The 22,974-nt window shown below is 41.4% G+C and overlaps 1 protein-coding gene across 1 annotated transcript in view; it reads right to left on the reverse strand.

The window, feature by feature from the left end:
* Nucleotides 1–484: 484 nt before the first annotated feature.
* LOC311039536 (uncharacterized protein) overlaps nt 485–22,974 on the reverse strand; it is a gene marked incomplete at both ends in the record, with an annotated part of 40,585 nt that continues 18,095 nt past the window's right edge. Inside the window, 6 exons of the mRNA XM_084049473.1 lie at nt 485–511; nt 1,562–1,707; nt 4,101–4,232; nt 7,376–7,504; nt 9,225–9,335; nt 10,946–11,066. Coding sequence (XP_083905599.1) covers nt 485–511; nt 1,562–1,707; nt 4,101–4,232; nt 7,376–7,504; nt 9,225–9,335; nt 10,946–11,066 — 666 coding nt within the window. The remainder of the gene's footprint in view (nt 512–1,561; nt 1,708–4,100; nt 4,233–7,375; nt 7,505–9,224; nt 9,336–10,945; nt 11,067–22,974) is intronic.

A 22,974-nucleotide genomic window follows, 5' to 3' on the forward strand; every position in this document is an offset into this window, starting at 1 on the left:
GAAAATTATTCATTTATTTTTCGCAAACAAAATAGCCGATCTACAAGCTCATTGAGCTCATAAATATGATATTTTCACTATTTTCTAAAATGTTAAAATATTTTTTATACTTTTCATCTGTAATGACAAACCCAAAATAGACATTGATTATTAATAGATTATTTTAAGACATTTTCAATCATCGACTATTTTTCATAATAAATTAAATGTATTAGTTTGATTAACTCTCTTACTCCTACCTCTCACTGATCCAGTAGGTGAGTAATGGTACAACTGTTTGTACTTCTGTACAATAAAATGTTTGATTTTTCTTTTTACAGTTTTACTGTTTAACTTGACAAAGCAGAACACTAAGCTGCTGTTTCATCAATGAAGTTAAGAGAAACATCACTTCTCACAGATACCGTAGGGGGTAGATGAACATCCCACATTCCCCCATCCTCCACGACTGTACGAGTAGAATGCACAGTTCCTGTCTTCATGGTTACGAGGCCATCCACTGGCCCAGTACCTGCAGAGTGAACAACATGATGTTTATTAATCACATCCACTCAGTCTCTCACATACAGTGACTTTGATAGAACGACAATAGAACAAAATGTAAAATGTCTCACTGTGTTGTCAGCGGAGTTCCGTCTATCCAGATCCAATTACCAGCAGAACGTTTCAGACCAATGAATGATACATACCCATCCCCAGTGGTGAATCCTCTGATGAATTCCTGACCATTTGTACATGATTGAAACATAATTAATTTTCTCTGATACGTTCAGGTGTTCACTATAATCACACAATTACATCACATGCATAACACACACACACACACACACACACACACACACACACACACACACACACACACACACACACACACACACACACACACACACACACACACACACACACACACACACACACACACACACGTTTGTATTACTATACTATACCATGCCAATTTTATGAATGCCATTTTTACCATTTTTAGGCCATTCTGAACCCTAATAACCTGAAAGCAGAGAAAAGCTGTCTATAAGCTCACAACGTGGCCCGCTGTGACACGGTGTGAGCTTGTAGATCTGCTTTTCTCGGCGTGTGACAGAGACGTGTAACTAAGTATAAATCAGACATAACTCCAACCGTAACCCCTAAATGTGTTAACCTGACTCCACCACATGGGGGCGGTATTGAGTTCACATGCAGGTTCACAAAACCCTAACCCTAACCCCAGCCTGAAGCTTGTTCTAGTTTTAAGCCTATAACTAAAAACTATATTTATAAACCATAGAACAACCATTTATCATGTGAGGACCAGGACAATAGTCTCTAGGCCTATAATGTATATTTCTCCCATTTTACTATACATGTGGGGACATTTGGCCCTCGAAAGCATAGTAATACAAGAACACACGCACGCACGCGCGCACACACACACACACACACACACACACACACACACACACACACACACACACACACACACACACACACACACACACACACACACACACACACACACACACACACACACACACACACACACACACACACACACACACACTACCTGTTCTTCTTTACTGTTAATGATCACCAGATCTGCTCCTGGTGTCTTCTGACATAGTTCTCTATGTTCCTCCCAGGTTTTCTCTTCAGCAGTTCTGTAATAACAGCTGCATCCAAACGTCTTCCATCCACTGGGACAGGACTTGACTAAACATCAAACAGGAGTTTTACTGATGGCTTTTCAATGCACTGATGATCAATTCTAACATGTTGATTAGTTATCACTTAAACCCTATGTAATTCATTGACCGGGGTCCCCCAGGGCTCTATACTATACTAGGACCCCTCCTTTTACCCTCTACACCACATCTCTTCACTGAAAATAGCTGATCTACAAGCTCACAACGCTTCACAACCAGGAGTCACCAACATGTCACAAGACTTGTCCATGTCTGTGGCAATTTATAGATTTTGAGAAAGTCATTATAAATAAAAATATGTCTTCTCTAAATATTCACAATCTAATATTTACTGAATGTGTACATATTAATCCATTAAGACCGGGTATGCATCTGTGTCATTTTTTTTATTTTTTTTGGCTATTCAAAAATAGCAGATATACAAGCTCATAGCGCGGCACCGAGTGCCGCGCTATGAGCTTGTAGATCAGCTTTTTGGGGAAAATCGTGAAAATGTGGGCAAATCTATATATACATTTTTGAAAGCGAACATTTGTAACTAAAATACAATGTCTTCTAAATCCTAACAGTTTTTTTTTTCTAAACGTATGTTGCTATAATATCAGTGTCAAGGACCCCCGAAATGATATGTATTTGGCCGCGGACCCCCATCTCAAAATGTTTTGTTCAAGGGACCCCCCCAGAAGCAAAGATTTGAGTTACAAATGTTCGCTTTAAAAAATAGATATTCAAAGATTTTCAAAAACGTTTTTTCAAAACTTTTAGATCTACAGGTTCAGAGCGCGGCATTGGTGCCGCGCTCTGAGCTTGTATATCTGCTATTTTTGAATAGCCAAAGAAATCTTAAAATGATTGCGTTTGGTAAAGTGTGGGGATGACACATTACATTCTAGTCATAAATTACCCCACACCCACATCAAAGCACCTGTACATTGTGTGCCCCCCCCCATACCATTATGTGCTCACTGGAGGAAGTGGAGAGAATGAAGTCTTAATCTCGTGGGAAAGTGGAGATATTTTACTAAATGCACATTTTCTGCCATTAAATGTCAAATGGATATGAAACTAGAGCAGTGGTTCTCAACATTTTCAGGCTGTGACCCCCCAAAATAATCATATTTGAACTAGGGACCCCCCACCCTGACAAGCACTTGGCTAGTAGTTGAGGCATTACATTTTGTTTGACTCGGTTCCACAGATACAAATTGTGAAAATAGCCGATCTACAAGCTCACAACGCCTCGTGTTGCGAGGCGTTGTGGGCTTGTAGATCGGCTATTTTTAAAATATTTCCCTCTTTCTTATAATATTTAACAATTAGGCCAATGTTTGACCAGTGTTTTACAGTTTGTTGATTAGCCTACTTTTGATGCAGCAATGGTCTTTTTCTTTTCTTTCTTTTTTAGGTATTAAAAAAGCACTTAAAGGTCCTTAAATTGTCACTTCACTGTCATCTGGGGACCTCCCTGGGGGTCCCGACCCTCAGGTTGAGAACCACTGAACTAGAGGACAATTAGCTGACCCCAAGTTAATTATTGGGTCAGGTGAGGACAAGCAAGCCTTACAACTTTTAATGTAGTTACGATGAGTCTCCTCTAGGGCATGGACATGTTCTATGGCTGATGTAGGTTTGAGACAGCCATTTTTAATGTTAAATATTTGTAAAATGTTTTTAAGTAAAGTATGTATGATTAGAACATGCTTAAACTGCAGGTCTAATATTTCTACAATTGCTATAAAACCTGTAAATCCATGTCATTTTGGGGCATAAACAAGAAGTTGAAGAATAGAATTAAGTCTGATAGTGATGTACACATGTTCACCACAAGCTGGCATGGTGGTGACCGACAGTTCACAACGCAATATGTTGTGAGCTTGTAGATCTGCTATTTTCACTGCACTGTATGTACTGTACACCTAGTATGACTTCTCCAGTAAAGAGACGGTAGGGTTCAAGTGGTTACTAAAAGTATTCAGGGATAAAGGAGGGTAAACATATTTACCTATTTATTTGTATTTAATTATTGTTAATAATATTTTTTTTATTTTTTTTATGTAAATCTCTTTTAGTATTTCATCAACTTTAATGCTGGGTTCACACTGGCAGATATAAAAGATAAGAGACAAAGCTACACAGCATATTTGTGTCTGAAGTTGAAACCAGATCAACTTTTTGGTATCTTTGTATCTGTTGTATCTTTTGTAGCAGCTACAAACGTCAGATGTATCTTTGTATCTTCATGTCTCTGGCTTCCATTGAAAATGAATGGTAGACTGTATCTGTGTAGCTGCCAGTGTGAACTCAGCATTAATGCCATTCACACTTCCCTGACAATAATTAAAATATCAATAATAATAGACTAATACATTTTCCTTCAGAAAGGTTTTTAATATTTCTCACCTGCTGTCCCACACAGGTCCTTATATAGCTGGTCTCTGTCCAGGGTCAAGTTGTCAAAGCTGCTCTTCCATTGGTCTCTGTCCAGGGTCATGAGGTCGTAGTTTGCCTGTAACTCCTTAATGGCTGAATTATCTGCAAAGGACCAAAATGTGACAATAGACAAAGACTCAGCTGTTGCTACAGTTAAGATGCAATCAACACAAATATGTGTTCAATTTATATTTTTTACATTAATGGAGGAGTGTTCATTTAGGCCTATTGTAGACTACTAGCCTATAGACCAATTATTTGTTTACAAACATTGAGACTGGACGCACAGGTGACTGCTTCATGTAATCAATTCCCAACAGATCCCCAAACCTGCTGTTTTGGGGTGAGCTTGTTTCAGTTCATTCAACCTCCTCTGTGTGTAGGCTAGTGGGGTGCGCCCTGGCGACACATATATATACTTCATCGCGCAACGGTATAGCGCACCGAGAACAGCTGACATACAAGCTCACAACCGCGTCACGGATGCGACCGCTGTGAGCTTGGAGATCTGCTATTCTCGGCCGTTCTCTGCGCGCGACACCTTCGCGGGACGGAGCATAAATTAGTCTTGACGGGCTGCAGCTGCGCGAGCCAAGCAGGTTCTGATGCCATGATCATAGAGCGCTCCCTCCGTTCCTATGACAGCCACTGGAGGTGGAGTTTTGAGGACAACTGCTTTGAATTGTTATTATTGTTTACACACAACAGAAACCAAGGATTATATATTTCAAGAGCGAGAGATCACAGTAAAAATCCTAAGCATTCTTCCTCCACACTGGGAGAAAAACAGCATCTGAAAGTGTGATGGGATGCATTTTTACACGTGAGACTGTGACCACTTTTACATTGCATCTTATGAGCGGTGGGGTTCTTTTGCTGCCGACCTGCGTGCGCATACTGTTTCGTATCAGTGTGACGTCGTCTGTTAAGGCGTCTATACTAGAGAGAGAGAGAGAGAGAGAGAGAGAGAGAGAGAGAGAGAGAGAGAGAGAGAGAGGGGGGGGGGGGGGGAGTGGTTGAGTGTGCTAGAGCAACAGACCGCAGTTTTTTTTAGGGGGGGGGGGGGGGTAAAGCAAGCATGCTTTAATAGTGAGAGAGAGACCGTACCACAGCTGATCTTATTATGCCTTTAATTAAAGGGATATTTCACTTTCAAAACAACTTTTGGTGATTGTAACGTCTACTCTGGCTTTTGTAAGCCCCGCTGACAGTTTTTAAGTTGTTTGATTCAGTATTTAGATATTAGATATTAATTTTATCAGACACGCCCCCTTCCTATACAAACCCATTGTAACTTCAAACTCCATTTTTAACATGTTAGATTCATCAAAAACACCCATCCTTGGTTCACCCGTCTCCTACCGCCCCCCTAATACATGAGGGGGCCGTGTTTTTTCGATTACTTTTTTCATTTATTTTTTTTATTTTTTTTGGAAAATGAAAAAAAAAAAAAAATACAATAAAAAAATAAAATAAAATAAATGAAAAAAAATCTTGGAAAAACACGGCCCCCTCACGCATTAGGAGGGCAGGGTGAGTCACCAGAACCAAGGACGGGTGTTTTTGATGAATCTAACATGGTTAAAATGGAGTTTGAAGTTATAATGGGTTTGTTTAGGAAGGGGGCGTGTCTGATAAAATGAAAATCAAATATATAAATACTGAATCGAGCAACTTAAAAACTGTCTGGGGGGCTCACAAAGGCTTGAGTAGATGATAAAATCACCAAAAGTTTTTCTGAAAGTGAAATATCCCTTTAAGGTCTGTTTAAAAAAAAAGAACAAGCGAGTGGACATGAGATTTTAGGCTGCAGGAAAAGCAGCACGTCCTCCTCTGTTAACCCCCGCATCCCTGTAATAATGAATGATGATCATATCACATTATTCGTTCTCTTTTTTATTTCAACAGATTAGGCTAAGTTACAGGTCTGCTAGCCTGCACTTGGATGGATGCTATATTGATAAATCTCATCACCAAATGCCTAGTCTGCATGCTTACTGTTATATCTCACATGACTCATGAGAAGCTACTTCAAGTACTGTACTCGACTATACCGCCAAAAATGAGAAGGGTATAGGCTACATACACAAACTGTACAGGAAAATAGGGCATGTGAGAACTTCTCTCCTTATTTAGTTTACCGAAAATGTAACGGATATCCATATCTGAACATAGCTTTAGATTACCTTATTCATTATGCAGAATAAATTACCGTTGTGCCAAACATCAAACTAAATGTTTCTGACATTTAGAGAGTTAATTGGCATAGATTTGAAGCAATCAGAAGATCAGAAGCAAAGATTTGAGTTGCAAATGTTCGCTTTAAAAAATATATATATTCAAAGATTTAAAAAAATGTTTTTTCAAAACTTTTAGATCTACAAGCTCATAGTGCGGCATTGGTGCCGCGCTATGAGCTTGTATATCTGCTATTTTTGAATAGCCAAAGAAATCTTAAAATGATTATGTTTGGTAAAGTGTGGGGATGACACATTACATTCTAGTCATTAATTACCCCACACCCACATCAAAGCACCTGTACATTGTATGATTAGAACATGCTTAAACTGCAGGTCTAATATTTCTACAATTGCTACAAATTGCTATAAAAGCTGTAAATCCATGTCATTTTGGGGCATAAACAAGAAGTTGAAGGATAGAATTAAGTCTGATGATGATGTACACATGTTCACCACAAGCTGGCATGGTGGTGACCGATGCAATATGTTGTGAGCTTGTAGATCTGCTATTTTCACTGCACTGTATGTACTGTACACCTAGTATGACTTCTCCAGAAAAGAGACGGTAGGGTTCAAGTGGTTAATAAAAGTTTTCAGGGATAAAGGAGGGTAAACCTAATTATCTTTATTGTATTATTATTAATAATATGTATTTTTTATATAAATCTGTTTTAGTATTTCATCAACTTTAATGCTGGGTTCACACTGGCAGATACAAAAGATAAGATACAAAGCTACACAGCATATTTGTGTCTGAAGTTGAAACCAGATCAGCTTTGTTGTATCTTTGTATCTGTTGTATCTTTATAGCAGCTACAAACGTCAGATGTATCTTTGTATCTTCATGTCTCTGGCTTCCATTGAAAATGAATGGTAGACTGTATATGTGTAGCTGCCAGTGTGAACTCAGCATTAATGCCATTCACACTTCCCTGACAATAATTACAATATCAATAATAATAGACTAATACATTTTCCTTCAGAAAGGTTTGTAATCTCTCTCACCAAGCTGGTCTCTGTCCAGGGTCAAGTTGTCATAGCGCAGGGTCATGTTGTCAAAGCTGCTCTTGCATTGGTCTCTGTCCAGGGTCATGAGGTCGTAGTTTGCCTGTAACTCCTTAATGGCTGAATTATCTGCAAAGGACCAAAATGTTACAGTTAAGATGCAATCAACGCAAATATGTGTTCAATTTATATTTTTTACATTAATGGAGGAGTGTTCATTTAGGCCTATTGTAGACTACTAGCCTATACTAGAGAGAGAGAGAGAGAGAGAGAGAGAGAGAGAGAGAGAGAGAGAGAGAGAGAGAGAGAGAGAGAGAGAGAGCCTATACTGCAGAGAGAGAGAGAGAGGGGGAAGTGGTTGAGTGTGCTAGAGCAACAGAGACGGTAGTTTTTGTTGGTGGGTAAAGCAAGCATGCTTTAATAGTGAGAGAGAGACCGTACCACCACACAGCTGATCTTATTATGCCTTTAATTAAGGGTCTGTTTAAAAAAGAACAAGCGAGTGGACATGAGGAGATTTTAGGCTTTTACGCATCCCTGTAATAATAAATGATGATGATGATAATAATAATAATAATAATAATAATAATAATAATAAATAATACATATTTTCTTAGTACCCAAAGTCCCTTTACTAAACAGCTTAAAAACTATTTTATTAGGAGCAAAAGAAAAGAAAAACGTTAAAAGGCTAAAAACAATAAGCTAAAACTAAGAGGAAGAAAGGGAGATTATGTTTGGGTTAGTCAGGGAAAGCAAGTCTAAAAAGGTGGGTTTTGAGGGAGGCTTTGAACACGGCAAGAGTGGGGGCGGCTTTGATGTGAGGTGGGAGTGGGTGCCAAAGGGTGGGGTCTGCAACTGAAAAAGCCCTGTCACTTCAGGTGCGTTTGTTAGTTTTTTTGGGGGGGGAAGTCCAGGAGGTTTGCGTCCTCAGACCTGAGGGAGCGGGAGGGGACGTGGTGTTTGAGGAGGTTAGAGAGGTAGCCTGGTTATTGGGGGCTTTGTAGGTGGTGATGAGTATTTTGAAATCTATTCTAATTTCTATATTTTACTGGGAGCCAGTGAAGGTCATGGAGGACTGGGGTGATGTGGTCTCTGGATCTGGTTCTGGTGGATCATCACGTTATTCGTTTTCTTTTTCATTTCAACAGATTAAGTTACAGCGTCTGCTAGCCTGCACATGGATGGATGCTTTATTGATAACTCTCATCACCAAATGCCTAGTCTGCATGCTTATACTGTCATATCTTATTAGTTTACCGAAAATGTAATGGTATCCATATCTGAACATATAGCTTTAGATTACCTTATTCTTATTATGCAGAATAAATTACCTTTGTGCGAAACATCAAACTAAATGTTTCTGTGCCCAACATTTGTCAAAACACAGGACACAAGCGTTGCGATTTGAGGCGTTGTTGTTAGCTTGTAGATTTGTTCTTTTTGAGGAGTGAAAACTGTCTTACTATGGAATACTCTATAATTGTTGCACATTAACCTTTGGTGCTTGCCTTTTTTGGTGTTAAACGGGGCATTGATCATTGCAAATGATTAACACCGTCATACACAGCCAATGTATGAACGAGTGGGATCCATCATTAATACATCAAGGTTGCACACACATTCCATGAATCTGACATTGGTCTTTACTTAAATGTCTACTATATTTTATAGTGTATGTAAGTAAAGCTTTGTGAATGAGGCCCATGTTTCTGATCAGGTGTGTTTTTATGTGAAAAGGTCTCATCATGTATAATTAAGTACTAGTGAATCCACACACTTCAAAAGTGAAGCGTCATTTTATTATTGTCAGTGCATTCAATTTGACATTTGACCAGCGTATACTCACAGTCCATGACCCTGTCTGTGGTTCTCACCACTCCTAGAACACACAGCGCTGTAAGACAAACTGCAGCTGCTCTCAAGATGCTTCTCTCAATGGTGATGGCTCTCTGGACACCTGGAGGATATTAGTACAATAGAGTTCAACTTTAATATGATCAGCTTCAATGTTTCATTTCAAAGAACTCAGAGTGAATACTAGAAAAAGTGCTCCTCAGAGCACAGGTCTCCGCCAGGTCAGGTAGGTTATTGTGGCCTCCTGGTGTCGCTGTAATATGCCAATGTGAAAAGGGTGCCATTTCTTCCTAGGCCTTTCATGCATGGCAATTGGATGCTGCGTTCATGATTTGTTTTGCAAAAATCTACCTGCTGGTGGCGCTATAACAGGCCAATGTGAAAAGGCTGGTATTTCTTCCTCGGCCTAGTGGGAATGAGCGTGCACAATTTCACGGAAACTGCACACTGCGTTCATGATTTGAGGCATTGTGTTCAAAACGGACCAATCCTGCAAACTTTGGAAGCCAATGTTAGTCAATCAGGATGGAATATGAGTAATCAGATAGATCCATCTTGATCACATGACTATAGAGATACCGTGTAGAGCTTAAGATTTCAGCCTGAGCCCGACGCGACCGGCCAGGTCGAGAGAGACCCCTGTGACCGAACAAACGCTCTGTAACAATGATTACTATCAGAATGTAGTACTTTAGTAGTACCTTTTTAACAAAAAATAAATAAAATACAAACAAAAAAAATCACTTACCCTACCTTTAATTTACAACGTATTGTGTTCACAATAAGAAACTTGTCGTATTACTCAGATCCGGTTGCAGGCAATCGCAGCACGATATATCATGTTGTCTGTCTCTGTGACTGTGCGTGCGTGCGTGCGTGCGTGCGTGCGTGCGTGTGTGTGTGTGTGTGTGTGTGTGTGTGTGTGTGTGTGTGTGTGCGTGTGCGTGTGTGTGTGTGAGAGGCCGTGTCCTCTGAGCGAGGCTACGATGTTTATTTGTTCCTTAATTAAGACGGTTATTACAATTATAGCCTAATTGTATATATTTATATAGCCCAATTTGCTCCAAGCTGTTTAACAAAAAATAAAGACAGTTGGAAAAGGGTAGAATGACTCCAGTTCTTAACAAATTATCAAGATTTAATGAGAAAAAAGATTGCATGCAGCAATACAGCAATTATGTATCAGGCTTTGCGTCGAGCTGGGCTGACGTTCTGTCGGGCTGGGTTGAACCAAGCTCAAATATTTAGATTAATTTAAAACTAATACTCTGCACCGATTTGTGTGATTTTTGGAGAGCATCTCAAAGGAGTATTATAAAAAAAAGAATCCTTTTTGCAAATGTCGGCTTCCTGGTGGCGCTACAAAAGGCAGATGTGAACACACACTCAGAGGTTTTTCCTTGGCCTATAGGGAGTGTGCGTGCAAAGTTTCACCATGATGACTGGTGGAGACAATACATATAATTTATATAAATGATCTTCATTTTACTGCATGCAATTGTGAATTTATCAAAAATATCACATCATGAGAGGAGAGGAGAAAAAAACACAAGGAGGAACAGACTCTAACGTTCATTATGTTTCTTTTGTTGTTATTGGTCCAACATGGAGACATGTTCCTTGAAATCACTGGCAACTACTACTTCAAATTTTGACTGACAAGCTGCTGTAATAAAAAAAAAAAGAGAGAAACATAAGTGTGTTACTGTGTACCTTGATCTCCTGTAGCATCCTGTGGGCCTTGGTCTCTGGGATCGTCCTCCTCCTCCACCCTGTCCTCCCTGTCTCCTCCAACGTTCCTCACCCTCCTTGGTCTGCCTGGCCTGCCAGACATCTGAAGGAACAACGCAAAAAAGTACCTCCAGTTAATTAGTACAAGTTTACGCTTATAACATGTACATATATTATGCATTAAGTGATTACAATGTAATGTGTTATATTCATGAATATGTTTAAATATCATGTTACTCACTTTGTCCAATATCTGCTTTGTCCTACATTGGTCTTTACTGTTGCTCAACAGACTGTGAGCTGCTGTCTGTTCTAGTCTGACTTTAACACTGCTTCACCCAAGCAGGTGGTTTTGCACACACACACACACACACACACACACACACACACACACACACACACACACACACACACACACACACACACACACACACACACACACACACACACACACACACACACACACACACACACAATGCAAGGTAGCCAATAGACTCTCAACCGCAGAATGTACGTGTGAACATGAGTCTGAAAATTATGGGCGGAGAAAGAGAACAAAAGGTTCTCTCCTCCTTCCTGAACAACTGTAGTAGATGTACACTTTATTATGAGTTGCTTAAAACCGTATATTTTTTATGCCGTGTCATTGTCTGCTGAACTGTTGTTTTGTCCAGTTGTTTGAGTGTTTAATGTTTAATGGACCACAATGGAAACATTTAGGCTTCATCCATTTTTTATGTTAAATGACTGTGAACATGAGGTCGTGGTCAACGACCCCAACTTTTTTCTCACAGGAAACAGAGTGTTTTCAACGCACAGCTCCTCACATCCTGCCTCCTATTATATGTGCTGCAGTAAGAACAACAGTACTGTTTGCAATGTTGTGTATGTTGTGCATCCATTGGTCTGCACAGTGAACCTGTTTGAAATGGCATGCATCGTTCCCGACATGCATGGCCCCAAATAGGCTGGCGCTCAAAGGGTGCGTCCTAGTAATTATAACTATAACCATAACTATAATGGATCGATTATTGATTATTATGGATTGATTAGTGTGACTAATGTAATAACAGGAGGAGCAAATACGTATCAAAATAGTGTCAAAATATGAGGTTGTTTCGTAAGCCTGTGTAGTACAGTAGCCTATGGTTTGCCCAACAGACCATCCTGCTGGGGCCCTTTAGTTTGTATTTATTTGATAGACTGACTGCATGTTGAAGGACCTAGAGCTAATTATTAGAGTACTTATGAGGGCATCCATACAGTAGGACTTCTCAAATAAAGATTTTGATGATCCCAAGGCTCTTTTTTGTTCTGTTTGTTTTATTACCGCTATGAGACCTGCAGGATTGCTGGCAGGAACACCGGTGAGACACAGACATTTTTGAGTCAGCCAAAAGGTAGAGATACCATTTGATTGTAAACGACCTCAGGTTTCCAATGGGACCAGCCTTGTCAGGAAGAAGGCTAAATGCCCGATGATGCAACATTTTGGAAAAACTGCCATCAACATTTTCCAAATCCCTTGACCTGTCACCTCAATGTGACTGGAAATGAGTTACATGGGTACCTACAAGCGGCCTCTGTACAGACATGCCACATTTATGCATTTTTTTTAAAACATTCTTTACAATATGTAAATGTTTCCACTTAGAATTTGGGTATGTCTGGACAGCTGAGATTCTTGTGCATCCAATGAACCCAGATGTAGGCTCAGGCTGAGTTGGATTTCGCGAGACATGTTATTTTCAACGTGCTACTAGAAGAGTAAGGGGCCGTCGCGGTTGAATCGTTTTTTTTTCCTGGGCAACGCACACGGATACCGGGTGGGTTTACAAACGGCCGGATGAGCGATAATAACGGATCTAATTTTACTGTGGCCAGTTGAAAAGGTATAAAAAATGAAAATGTCTGACAGTGGGCAAACACAGACAGAAATAAGTCTGGCAGTGAATGAGTTAATATCGGTACTGGCAAGGGTCGACAACTGGCTCTGAATATTGTGACACCTTACTTACTGTAGGTACTGTGTGTTCACCAGCGTCTTCCAGGACAAAGTTGGACCCCTGAAGAAGCTGCAGAAGAACCTCATGAAGTAGAAGTACAGTACCAGGCTATACAGTCAGGTAACGTGGCCCTCTTTTCATCATTTCACTTCCTTGACCCAAATGTAATTTGCTCATTCAGGGAACTTGGTGTGGCACAGTGTCTCTCAAGTTGCTATAAGGAAGAACTGGAAGGTTTCACGTGCCTCATGTGGTGCCATGGTTGAGAGAAGAAAGCTGATGCAGTGTGTGTGAAGATGATTCGCAAGATGTTCGGACAGGATGAGTCCGTCTGGGCTAAGTCGAACGTATGGACCTTGGAATACTCCCACAACGCACCACCACAGTGCTGTCTCTCCACCCATCTTGCTTGCTGCAACCATAGAGTGGTTTTAAGATAGCTGCTCTTTTTCTTAATACTCACTATTCTTTGATTATTCCTTTTCCATTTCCTACTTGCATTCACCGGTGGACTGGCCGTTTGACAGAGCGGGCTGCGGGCATATGCCCGGTAGGCCGACCAGTAATCGGCCGGTGGTCCCCCCCCCAAAAAATAAAATAATAATCCCCATTTAGGATCATCACGATAATTGTCTGATTGTGCGGACCAATTATTTATGCCCCCGTTGTAGGATAGTTACGCTAATGTTTGGGCTAAAAAACAATTGGGTCATTTTATCGTCTACATTTACTAGGCTTTGTGAACACCCAAGTTTTTAAGTTGCTTGATTCAGTTTTTAGATATTTGACATTCATTTGATCAGACACGCCCCCTTCCTATACAAACCCATTGTAACTTAAAACCCCATTTTAACCATGATAGATTCATCAAGAACACCCGTCCTTGGTTCTGATGACTCAGAAAAAAAACACCACAAAATATATCTGTAACATTTATTCATTTTGATTAGCTGGGCACCATAGACTGTAGGTGGGCACCATTTTATACCCACCTGAAAAAAAAATATGTGCGTCTGCCTGCCTACGTGTTTGTGTGCTGTATGTGAAGGGCGCTAGGACCCTGGGGGTGCCGCTGTGTTGACAGGGCAGGCTCACAGTGCGCTGTCCCGTGTGTTTGTTGTGTGAGACTTTCCTCATTGTGTTTGTGGAAAAATGTGCAATGGAGAGGAGATAGACTGAGAGGCAGATGCTAGATCCTAAACAGTGGGACAGAAACACTGTGTTAAGCCCGTGAGTGGAGATGTTTCAGAGCCTTAATTCTGCACCTCAGTCCTTGTGTCCGTACGACATGGACCAGACCAGAGCTACATGCTGGAACAGACATGTTCAAGCGGGCGAAACAAAATAAAGGTGGATGCATCTAACATTGCTCTACCTAAAATAAGTTGCTGCATGTGAGGTTAAGACGTTAGTTAGTATATCATACTAGCTTATTAGTTAGACACGGACTGAGAGCTACAACAGCATAACAGCCAACGTGCTTCATGGCCCCAAAACTGTGGATATTCTGACAGAATGAGCTGTGTCCTCTCCTCCTCCTCCTCCCCCCGCGGCTGTTGCAGCAGGTAGGCTGCACTCCCTGTGTGTGTGTGTGTGTGTGTGTGTGTGCGTGCGTGCGTGCGTGTGCACTGTGAAGGATAACATTAAGTCTATTAATGATGTACCGTGCATGTTGATTGATTGATTGATTGATGTACTTTATTTAGTAAGACATGAGAACAGTACATGGCAGTACATAACAGTACATGGAAGTACAAATTCGCAATACAAGGTCTACTAAACTGGATAGCTCAGTTAAGCACGTAGCTTGTTTAAGATGAGATCCCCATGCACACAAATCATGTTGACATATAAGAGACAGACAGATATACACACTACTATACAGAATGTCATACAATCAGTTTACAGGTTACTGGTATGAAGTATGAAGGGTGAAAAATATGTACAAAAAAGAAAGAGAGGGGGGGGGGGGGGGGGGTAGGTTAGGTTAGGACATGGGGTAGGTTAGGACTTGGACAGGGGCCATTTTTGAATTGCAGCCTCCTGAAGGTGTATCTTTAGGGCATTTTTGAAAGTGAGTAGGGTTTTACACTCCTTTACTCCTTTTGGTAGGGCATTCCACATTTTAGATGAATAGCATGAGAAAGAGTTCATTCCCTTTGTTGTGCCAAATCTGGGTTGAACATGGTTTGTGGAGCTGCCTCTGGTGTTATGATCATGGACTTGATTAACATTTTGGAAGTATTTTGACAAATACAGGGGGATCCCAATGTTGTGGTGTATCTTGAAGACCAGGCCCATAGCAAGTTGCTGTACTCTGTCCTCAACCCTAAGCCATCCAAGCCTAGCAAAATGGGCATGGGTTAGATGGGCTTTGTAATTGAGGCCAAGAAGTAGCCTTACAAGTTTGTTTTGGGATGTTTGGAGCCTTGTTTTTAGGGCCTTGGAGGTGTTGTGATACCATGAAGTGCATGCATAATCATAATGACCTTGTATGAGGGCCCCTACAAGAATCTTCAGAGTATTCTTACTGACTTTACGAACAAGCCTCCACATCCTCCGTGTTATTTTGTGGACCTTTTTGATCGTCTTTTCAGCGTTTTTGTCACCTGAGAGGTTTGCCTCCAAGATGGAACCCAGGTAGGTAATTTCCTCCTTTCTTGTGATAACATTTTCACCCACTTTGATCGTGAAACTCTCAGCCTTTCTAAGGTTAGGGTTGGACCCAAAGAGGATGGATTCAGTTTTACCCAGGTGTAATGAGAGTTTGTTGTCGGAGAGCCAGATGCAGATCTTGTTGAGTTCAGTGCTGAGAGTTTTCTCAACCTGCAGCCTGTCCCTGTCCGAGACCAGCAGAGCCGAGTCATCTGCGAACAGGAACAGTTTGCAGTCGCAAGCTGAGGACATATCATTCACATATATCAGGAACAGTAGTGGTCCTAGTATGCTTCCTTGAGGAACACCACAAGTCACTGGGAGGGGAGGGGACTGGGTGCCGTTTACTTCCACCACTTGCTCCCTCCCTTCCAGGTAGGATCTCATCCAGTTCACCGACGTGTCATCAAAGCCTATTGCTTTGAGCTTATTGATCATAATTGGGTGATTAACGGTGTCAAAAGCCTTCTGGAGGTCCAGCATGACCATGCCGCAATATTTGCCCTTGTCGACATCTTGTTTGATAGAGTCGTTCAAATAGAGAAGGCATGTGTCAGTGGAGTGGTTTGTTCTGAAACCAGATTGGAATTCGTAAATTAGATTTTTTTCGGCAAGGTACTTATCAACCTGTTCATAGACTATTTTTTCCATGACTTTCGAGATGGAGCTAAGAATATAAATAGGGCGGTAGTTGCCAGGGTCTAATTGGTTTCCTTTTTTGTACAGAGGGGTCACTCTTGCTTTTTTGAAGTCGTTAGGGACCCGTCCCTGTATGATGGAGAGGTTTATTATGTGGGTAATGATTGGGGCAATGGAGGCGGCTGAGTCTTTTAGAAATTTAGCGGGGATGTTGTCGGGACCTGTGGCTCTGTGTTGTTGGAGTGCACTCAATTTTTTAAACACCTCATCTGTTGACACAGGGGAGAGTTTAAAATCATCTTTGCGTACACCCTGTTTATCGTAAAATGAATCAACATACTCTCCACCATGACTCCCAGAGTGAGGGGGTAGTTTTTCAACCAACTCTGAGGCCACGGTCGTGAAGAATATGTTGAGGATTTTACTCACTTCCCGTTTGGATGAAATGAGAGTGTCATTCACCTTGAGGTTTATGTTTGTAAACCTGGTTTTCAATTTCTTGCTGCAGCCTAGTAGGTTGTTGAATAGCTTCCAGAGCTCACGTGGTTTGTTTTGATTTTCCTCAATTTTGCCATCGAGGTAGCTTTTTTCTGCTAACAACAGCATGCCATTAACCTTGTTTCTTAGCATGTTTTTTTTTCTTTTTTGAGTTTCGCTACGTGGGATTCGAGACCTTTATTGAAGCTTTTGGCAAGTTTGATCCTACTTTTATGATAGTCAGAACACTTTTTGTCTCTGACTTTCATGGTAGTAAGGATATCCGAATTCATCCATGGAACCGAGCGGGTTTTGACCCTGATGGTTTTCATGGGAGCCACACTGTCCAAAATTTGAATGAATTTGGTTTTGAAACCAAGCCAAGATTCGTCTACCTGTGTGCTGTTTAGTACGTCGGACCAATCCTGTTCCTCCAGTCTGTGATCTAAGTCCTCACTCTTGTAGTTTTTGAGGTCTCTGATCGTGACTGTTTGGTGGTAACCGGTCTTAGGTTTACGTTTCTTTCTGGTGCAGAAGATCATGTTATGATCAGATATGCCACAGGTAGAAACACCACTATTGAGGATTTTGTCCTTGTCCGTTGTTAGAATGAGATCTATGATAGTTTGAGTGGAAACACACAGCCTTGTGGGCTGAGTGATCAGCTGGTGGAGTGAGTGCCGATTACAAAACCCCCTGAATGACTTAAACACTGACGCTTCCTTACGGAGCATGTCAGTGTTAAAGTCACCAAGAAGTACTGTCTCCTCATTGTCCACTTTAGCTAAACATTCATCAAGTCTATCATAGAAATCAGTCTGGTTAGGAGGTCTGTATATGGTACCGACTAGCACAGGTTTAGCATTTTCAAAAATGATCTCGACCCACACAGCTTCAATGTCTGCATCATTCAGGTCTTCGCGAAGGATGCAGACATTGTCTTTATGTACATACATGCATACGCCGCCCCCGTTTCTGTTCCTATCTTTTCTGAAAAGTTTGTAGTTTTCAATCTCAATATCAGTATCATCTATCGTATGATCAAGTTTCGTTTCAGAGAAAGTTAAAATGTCAACCTTACCATCATAAAACATCTGCTTGATTTGTGTTAGCTTGTCTCCTACAAGGGAATTCACATTGAGGTGTATCATGTGCAAGCCAACGCCAAACGATTTTTTCATTTGTTCAATGGAAAGATGTCTGTCCACTGAGAGTCCACAGAGAGGAGCAGTGTCGGGGGGGGAGGGGGGTGTTGAGGTGTTAGCGTCCATCAAAGCCTCTGTTTCGCTGTACGCGGCCATCTGTGGGGGTTGGGGGGGGGTGGGGGGTTGGGCATCGTCTGGTTCTTGTTGGTAAGCAACCAGCTGTGGGGCTTGGGGGATGGGGGGATGGGGGGTTGAGGGGGGCCTTCGTCTGTGTCCACGGGGGTCCATCCTGGTCCGTGTGCCGCCTGGAAACGCCAGATGTGTCCGTGGATAGGTTTCTTCCGTTGCGCAGCGTCTCTCCGTCGCGCGTCGTGGTGCGTCGATTACAGCTGCGGTGTCGTAGTGGTCCGAGGGTGCGTTGGCTTTTTGGGACCGAGAGCTAGCGGCGTGGAGTTGTTGTTGTTGTGCGACGTTGTCGCTGGCAACGATAGCAACGTTAGCAGCGCTAGCTTCGTTGGCCAAGTTTGCCTCTCTCGCCAGACGGGCAGAAGTTTGCCTGGTGGTAACTGGGCCTGGATTAACGTGGATATCACCCGACAGGAGAAGAAAAAGGATGATTAAAAATCTTCGGTCCATGCGTCCTGTCGGGGGCGCGTACTTTCTAGTCGAGTCCATGGCTAGGAGCATATGGAGAGCTCCAGCTGCAAACCCCAGATGTTTTGATTCTGTAGTGTCGTCGAGTAGGTAGAAGTCCGAGTGTTTTTCGTTTTTCATTTCCCGTGGATTACCCTTTTCTGTCTCCATCAGGTGTAGATTTTGTGGATATTCAAGGAATGAATCCGTCGTCCACAAAAGGATGAAAATGAAGAGTATATCCAGTGAAAAACTGGCAAATATGTTGCCATGAGAGCGCGTCTCCAAGCGGGAGCGCGGAGAGCGCGTCTTCATGCGACTTCTCATCTCGGCGACTAGACTAGACTGAGTCACATCATGTACAGTATACTTTACATTACTTAATACAGGGGTCTTCAACGTTTTCAGGCCAAGGACCCCCTAGCTGAGAGAGAGATGAAGCAGGGACCCCCTGTATATTGTATAAAATTGTGTTTCAGATTAACTTTTTTTGCTCTTCTGCTCTTTTTTGAAAAAAGAGCAGAAGAGGTCTCTAGTGCCCACCTATCCTGTATCCGATTTGAACATGCTTGTAGAACATTTCACATTTAAGGCCTCATTTGAACAATTGCTATAAAACCTGTGAATGTCATTATGACATAAACAATAAGGTGAAGGGTACATTTTGGAGGTTCAAATCATCATGTATAGCCTACTTATTTCATACCCTTTTCCAAAGCATACTTTTATTATTTACTTTTTCACATTTTGCAAACAACAGCCAATGTCAAACTGCAAAACATACATACGTAGACAATACATATCTGATGTATGCCTGAAGCATTGCATTTAATTTCCTTGTGATTATGGTCTGAATAGAACTTGTTACAACCATGTTACAGTAAGTGTGATGTAGTAGCCCAGGGCTACTCAACTTAAGATGGCTCAGGGGCCACTCAGCAAAATACCAAAAGTCCAAGGGGCCGCGAGCTAAAAATGACGGTCCTATTTTGGATTTTTCGATTTTGTAACACACACAACACATTGTTATTGTTATAAGAAAATGTACATTTTGACATCATATTCTTTTCACTGTACCTGTTTATTTTGTGTGTATGTCCAGTGGCGTCAGTTCAGCAAAAGCTAAGGTATGGCAAGGTTAGGGTTGCCAACTCCCAGAGATTGAAATAAGGGACACCTATCCTGGGCGCGGCGGCAATTTTTCAAATTATTATTTTTTTGACCATGAGCGGGTTGAGTAGCGCTGTAGTAGCCTAATGCAGGTGTAAGACCAGTATTGTGTTATAGGTATAATGCATAGTTGTCTATGCATTTCGGGGGTTTTGACCCCCACATTTTTTGAAAATACAGATTCTGATAACCCCACCATCACCCCCTCTCAGTCTCTCAAAAGATCCCTGCTTAACATCCTCGACAGGGCCATGACATGATATGGTGAGACAGACACAGACATGATATGGTCAGACAGACCTCAGGGGTAGAGTGGCCGGGTAGAGTGAAATGTAAAACCGCAAGGTTCCCAGTTCGATCCCGGGCTGGGGCGCTCCCCTTGAGTTAGTGTCGAAGTGTCCTTGAGCAAGACGCTGAACCCCTAATTGCTCCCGATGAGCAGGTTGGTGCCTCGCATGGTTTCCTCCGCCATCGGTGTATGAATGTGTGTGTGAATGGGTTAATGGCACAATCAATGTAAAGCGCTTCGGATAGAAGCGCTATATAAATGCACCATTTACCATTTACACAGACATGATATGGTCAGACAGATATGATATGATATGGTGAGACAGATACAGACATGATATGGTCAGACAGATATGATATGATATGGTGAGACATGATATGGTCAGACAGACATGATGGCAGAAGAGTTTTTGGGCTCATCACCTCACCCCCTCACACCCCCCTCACAGAGCTTTGTAGAATTATAGGAGGATGATATGCTATATTTAATAAATACCCTTAGTTTTGTGGTTTTCAATAATCAAAGAATCTGCACATCTGAGCATCTGAGATAGCTTGCCTGGAGCGGCAATTGGGTCTGCACTGGCCCTGACTGCTATGCCCTAAAACAGATGCATTATCAGATCCTTATAGCCTACCCTTGTTTTCTATACTTCTACACACACACACACGCACGCACGCACGCACGCACGCACGCACGCACGCACGCACGCACGCACGCACGCACGCACACACACACACACACACACACACACACACACACACACACTCTCTCTATCCTGTTTCCTTTGAGCTGTATTGTTTACAGCTCACCCACAGTCAGTCAGTTAGAAGTGTGATATTAAAACATGCACCCATCCTGTTGAGTAAAACCACTAAACTCTGTCAAGCTGCATGAGATGACCACGGTCACATGATCCATGAAGCACAAATACACAGAAAAACCACTAACACACACCACCTCTACACTTAAGTGAACACACAACCATCAAACATCTACACACATGTACACAATTCCAAGAAGTCAAAGATATGAGGGGGTGCATTGCAACATACATTGTTTTCACTGAACTGAAAAGAAAAAAAAAGGTGTGAAAATCCACCCTGAGTGAAGTCGAACACAAACTGCTTTACAAAGCCTCCACTTTGTTGATTTAAAAAAAGACTTCATTGCACGATGTCAGTCTACTTGTTTTTATTAATGTCCATATTTTACAGACATTTACTGACATCTCCGTAGTACAAAACTAACTATTTAAATCAGGACGTCACTTAGGCCCAAAATATGTTGTGGTCCCTTTAATGATATAATGTCAATTTGATCCATTTATCCATCTGGAGAATAGATCCAATATGTCTTTTCTGAGGGAGGCCTGGTGAATTATAATGAAAAAGTGCTCTTTGGAGCACAGGTCTCCGCCAGGTCAGGTAGGTTATTGTGGCCTCCTGGTGGCGCTATAATAGGTCAATGTGAAAAGGGTGCCATTTATTCTTAGGCCTTTCACGGCAATGGGACGCTGCATTCATGAATTGAGGCATTTTACTCCAAAAATGTGTTTTAATAAATTAGACCTGCTGGTGGTGCTATAACAGGCCAATTTGAAAAGGGTGGCATTTCGCCCGGTGGGAATGTGCGTCTAAAATTTCACAGAAATTGCACGCTGCGTTCATGATTTGAGGCATTGTGTATCTGTGTGTAGAACCCACAAGCCAACTCACTTTATGTCAGTGGTTCTCCCCCACTGCCCCCCACTGGTACATGTTCATCACTGCAGAGTACAGGCTTGTCACTGACATCACTGAGGACAGCAAACTTTACACACACACACACACACACACACACACACACACACACACACACACACACACACACACACACACACACACACACACACACACACACACACACACACACACACACACACACACACACACAGATTATTATTATTATAACTTGACTTACCTTCCTACTTTACTAAGACACATTATAAGGTCTATATACATATGGTATATAATGTATACAACAGTTATTTCTGGTCTCATAAATCTATTGGACATGGGAGATTCTGATCAACTGATGTGACTGAACTGTAGCCTACAGAGCCAAATAAACGTCAACAATACTCTTTAAATGTTGTATAAAATCCTGTAATATGGTGTAATTATCTTCCATTACAGAATTATATTTTTGTTTGATATGCAGACAAACAGTGTTGATGCTTAAATGTACTAATTATTACACCAGTATAATTCACCTTGTGGTTTGTGTAGGTCACGTGACTTCAGGGTGTGACTCTGATCTCTGCAAAATAATTACAGCTGTTGCATCACCACACTTTGGGCTTATCATTATAGGCCAAAACAGTCATTAAATCCTTTTCTTTTTCTTCCTGTTTTGTTGATAGATTGCACATTATATTTATATCCAGTTTGTCCAAGTATAGATGTCAGTCTCTAGGTCTTTAAATATATTTATATGAAGTTTATATGAAGTTGTTTCTGTTGACTGATTGCATGGTAGCTTACCTGCTGCTGGTGCATGGTCAATAAAAACACACACATTATCTACATAGTGTAGCCTACTGTTTATGTTTTTCTATCCTCGCATTCAGTTCAGATATTTTTGGAGTCCTTACAATTGTCAGGTATTTGTCTTTAAAAAAAAATAATAATAACAGTACTATATTCACTATTTTGGCAAATAATATTTAATATTAGTTACAATATCTTATATTGTACTTTTTTGAACTTTGTTATATTGCACTTCCGACCTCAGTACTATTCCTAGTGCCCAGTTTCCCCAGTGCCCAGTCTTCTCTAGTGCCCAGTTCTCCCTTGTGACCAGAATGTTTTGGTGCCCACCTTTCCTGTTACCTGGTTGATACACTAGGGCTTAGTGCAGGGGTCAGCAACCTATTTGACATGAAGTGCCATGTTTGTATTGTCTTGATGGTCACTGTGCCGTATCAACATTACGTTTAATTATGACTCCATGTCA

Source organism: Gymnoscopelus microlampas (genome assembly GCF_963454915.1).
Source record: "Gymnoscopelus microlampas genome assembly, chromosome: 3".
Classification (NCBI taxonomy): Eukaryota; Metazoa; Chordata; class Actinopteri; order Myctophiformes; family Myctophidae; genus Gymnoscopelus; species Gymnoscopelus microlampas.